General features: G+C 52.4%; 1 protein-coding gene across 1 annotated transcript; it reads right to left on the reverse strand.

Moving 5' to 3' along the window:
* Positions 1–2,693: 2,693 nt before the first annotated feature.
* LOC125582307 lies at positions 2,694–3,641 on the reverse strand. Its single transcript, XM_048748929.1, has 2 exons — positions 3,438–3,641; positions 2,694–3,314 (listed from the first exon to the last, which is right to left on the reverse strand). Exons 1-2 carry the CDS (start codon positions 3,639–3,641, stop codon positions 2,694–2,696), a joined length of 825 nt encoding a protein of 274 aa, XP_048604886.1.
* Positions 3,642–4,092: the final 451 nt, after the last annotated feature.

The raw sequence follows: 4,092 nt of genomic DNA on the forward strand, positions 1-4,092 counted from the left end.
CTGGCGACGTCTTGCTGGTAGGACCAGTTTCTTAGCCGAGCGGCCTCTCTTTTTTCGTCAAGTAGGTCGAGGCTTAGCGCCATCAGCTCATTGTTCTCCTCCTGAGAGTTGGACCCGGAGACCGTTGTTCTCACGTGCATCTTTGTGGGTACAATGGCCTCATAGCCATAGACCAGCGTGTATGGAGTTTCCCCTGTTTCTGTTTTGGGAGTGGTCTGGTAGGCCCGGAGGACTCCGTGTAGCTCTTCCGCCCATTTCCCGTGAGAGCCCTCCAGTCGCTTTTTAAGCATGTTGACCATGGTTTTGTTTGTAGCGTGCCTCTGACAATGGTCGCAGTGTTTGGCTTGTTTGTCGGCGTTGGCGGCCATCGTGGGCCAGTAGTAACCCGCCCTTCTGGCTCTGAGCACCAGGCTTCTTCCGCTAGAGTGTGATCCACAATCTTCTTTATGTACTTCTACAAGGATTCTAGCGGCTTCTCGAGGTGTGACACACCTTAGGTACGGGCCAGAGAAGGATCTCCGGTACAGCTTCTCCTGGGAGATACAGTACCTCGCGGCTTGCTTCTTAATTTTCCTGGCCTCGTTGCGATCTTCCGGGAGAATGTCGGCCTCCAGGTACCGGACTAGGGGGTCATCCAAGTTTTGCCTTCTTCGACAGCGGAGACCTCCTCTAACGGGGGTTCCTCCAGGGTGGCTGGCCATTGAAGCACAAGCAAGGGTATATTCATCTGGCTATTCGTTTCGAGGGTGGACCCCAGATTAGCCAGGGCATCGGCTTGCGAGTTTTGTTCCAGGGGGATTTGAGTGAGCTTGCAGCTCTTGAACTTCTTGATCAGTCGCTGGGCGACTACTAGATATTGGATCATGTTGTCATCTTTTGCTTGGTATTCTCCATGTACCTGGTTGATTATCAGCTGGGAGTCGCCGAAGACCTGAATGTTTTTTGCCCCCATTTGGTGGGCGAGAGTCAGACCTGCGATTAGGGCCTCGTACTCGCTTTCGTTGTTGGTTGCTTTGAAGTTGCATCTCACGGCCCTTGACGCCGTGTTCCCCGTCGGCAAGGTAAGCACTATTCCTACTCCAGCTCCTTTAACGTTGCTGGATCCATCAACGTGCAGGATCCATTCTCCCTCTTCTTTAGTTTCGCCTCGGACGTGTACCTCCTACTCCAAAGCTGGGAGTAAGGCAGGGGAGAATTCAGCCACGAAGTCCGCTAGGACCTGTGACTTTATTGTCGTGGCAGGTCGAAATATTACGTCGTACTCCCCTAGTTCCAGAGCCCATTTGGCTAGGCGTTCGGAGACTTCAGGTTTGTGGAGGACCAACTTTACAGGGAAGAAGGTAACAACCACGATTGGATGAGCCTGGAAGTAGGGTTAGAGCTTTGGAGCGGCGACTATCAGGCCTAAGGTCAGCTTCTCTAGATGGCTATAGCGGGTCTCCGCGTCGAGGAGAGCCTTACATACGTAACAGATTGGTAGCTGCTTGTTTCCCTCCTCGCGGACTTGGACGGCGCTCACGGCGTGTTTGGGGACTGCTAGATATAGCAGCAGGACCTCACCGAGTAATGGCTTGGATAGGAGAGGAGGAGTGGTGAGATACGACTTTAGCTCTTGGAGAGCGGATTCGCACTCTTCCGTCCATTGGAAGTCCCTTGGATTCTTGAGGGTTCCGAAGAAGGCATGAGATTTGCCGGAGACTGGAGATGAACCTGCTCAAGGCCGCCATCCTTCCCGTTAACCTTTGAACCTCCTTGATGTTCTTCGGGGAAGGGATTGAATGAATGGCCCTGATTTTCTCCGGGTTGGCCTTGATGCTCCGGTGGGTTACAATGTACCCGAGGAACTTGCCAGAAGTGACCCCGAATGAGTATTTAGTTGGGTTGAGCTTCATGTTATACTTCCGGAGGGTGTAGAAGGCCCGCTGTAGGTGATATATGTGGTCCTCCGCCTCCAGGGACTTGACCAGCATGTCGTCGATGTAGACCTTCATGGTTCGCCCGATCTGGTCCGCAAACATCATGTTCACCAGTCGTTGGTAGGTTGATCCTGCGTTCTTTAGGCCGAAGGGCATAACCTTGTAGCAGTAGATCCCTCTGGACGTCATGAAGGATGTTTTCTCCTGGTCTTTCGGATGCATAAGTATTTGATTATATCCTGAGAACACGTCCATGAAGCTCATCAGCTGATGCCCCGCGGTGGCGTCCACCAGCTTGTTGATATGAGGTGGCGGGAAGGGTTCTTTTGGACAGGACTTGTTGAGGTCCATGAAGTCAATGCAGACTCTCCACTTCCCGTTCTTTTTCTTGACCACGATGACGTTGGCTAGCCATTCTAGATATTGTACCTTACGAATGAACCACGCGCCGAGCAGGCTTTTGACTTCATCGTTGATGATTGCGTCTCTTTCGGGAGCAAATTTCCTTCTCTTTTGTCTGACGGGTTGATGTAGGGGATCCACCTGCATCTTGTGCATGGTGACTTCCGGATCGATCCCAGGCATGTCTGCGTGGGACCAAGCGAAGCAGTCGGAGTTAGACCTGAGGAAGTCTATCAGTTTTCTCCTCAATCCTTCGGTCAGCTTGGAACCGATCTTGAGATGTCGGTTCTGATCTCTTTCGGTTAATGGCACGTCGTCCATCTCCTCCACCTCCGGTTCCTCGGTGTGATGAGCCGGAGGCTTACTCTGTAATTTCTATAAGACCTTGGTCTTTCCCTTCAGAGTAGTCTGGTAGCAGGAGCGGGAATACTCCTGATCTCCTCTGATCGCCTTTATGCCCCAGGGTGTGGGGAATTTCACCATCTGGTGAAGAGTCGAGGGGACGGCTCCCATGCCATGAATCCATGGCCGTTCTAGGATCATATTGTAGGACGAGTCGCAGTCAACAACGAGGAACTTGGTTGACATGTTGATTCCTTCGGCGTATACCGGGAGGGTCACCTCTCCGGCGGTTTGTTTGACTTTCCCGCTGAACCCTATAAGTTGGGTTATCCTCTGAGTTAGAGCGCTTCCCTCCAGCCCCAGGTCCTTGTATGCAGCCTGGAAGATGATGTTGCCGGAGCTCCCATTATCTACCAATATCCTTTTAACCAGGCAGTTCGCTACACTGAGCGATATGACCAGGGCGTCGTGATGTGGGGTGAGAACTTTCTCCTGCTCCTTGGCCGTTAAGTTTATTTCGTCTGTGCCTAGGAGCTGGCGTTTTGGCTTAACTGCCTCTAGGCCGTGCTTAGCGTTCCAGGTGCTTTTCTTCGCGGCAGCATGGCTTATGCCGCTGATCTCCGAACCGCCCGATATAACATGAATCACTCGGTCCTGTCAAGGTGGCGAGACAGGAGCAGCTTCAGTGGACTTTGCCGTTGTCTCCTTGCTTAGATGGCTCTTGGCCTTCTCGGAAAGGAACTCCCTGAGGTGTCCTTTCTAAAGCAGCTCGTTGACCTCGATCTTTAGTGCGACGCAGTCCTCCGTTTTGTGACTGTGGTCTTGGTGGAAGTCGCACCAGAAACCAGGGTTCCGGAAAGAGTCGGGTGCTTTCATCTTCTGAGGCCACGTGACCTGTTGGCCCATCTGCCTCAGAACATTGATCAGCTCCGGCCTGGAGACGGAGAGATGAGAGATGTCTGGCCATGTGGACACTGCCATCCCTTCTGCCTTCTCGATCGGTCGGTTCTGGTATCTGCCCCGGTTTTGATTTCCGGAGTCCCTAGCTGGTCTTTGAGAGGGTTTCTCGTCTCGCTCTGTTCGGTTTGGTCTGATCATCTTGGGATCTGGCTTATGTTGCGCCTTAGCGCAGCTGGCAACATCTTCCTCCTATTTTACCTGCCCAGGCTCGAGATAGGACGTCTTCCATGATTTTGCATTGGTATTTGGTTAACTCCTTACAGAGGTCTCCGTCGGGGAGCAAGCCTCTCTTGAAGGCAGAGATAGCAGTAGGGATGCTGCATTCGGGAATAGCCAACTTCTCTTGATTGAAGTGGGCTATGTAGCCTCGTAGGGGTTCAACCCGGTGCTGGAGGATTTCGTAGAGGCTATCAGAGGTTTTCTCCAGGTCCTTGCTGCTGGTGAATTGTTCAACAAATTTATCGCTGAGAAC

Source organism: Brassica napus, chromosome C2 (assembly GCF_020379485.1).
Source record: "Brassica napus cultivar Da-Ae chromosome C2, Da-Ae, whole genome shotgun sequence".
Classification (NCBI taxonomy): domain Eukaryota; kingdom Viridiplantae; phylum Streptophyta; class Magnoliopsida; order Brassicales; family Brassicaceae; genus Brassica; species Brassica napus.

Excerpts from the sequence above, each read along its gene's own strand:
- LOC125582307 (XM_048748929.1), bottom strand. The coding sequence starts at position 3,641 with ATGGCAGTGTCCACATGGCCAGACATCTCTCATCTCTCCGTCTCCAGG. Across the intron at positions 3,315-3,437 it reads GCGTCGCACTAAAGATCGAG|GACCGAGTGATTCATGTTAT; the intron begins GTCAACGAGCTG and ends CCACCTTGACAG.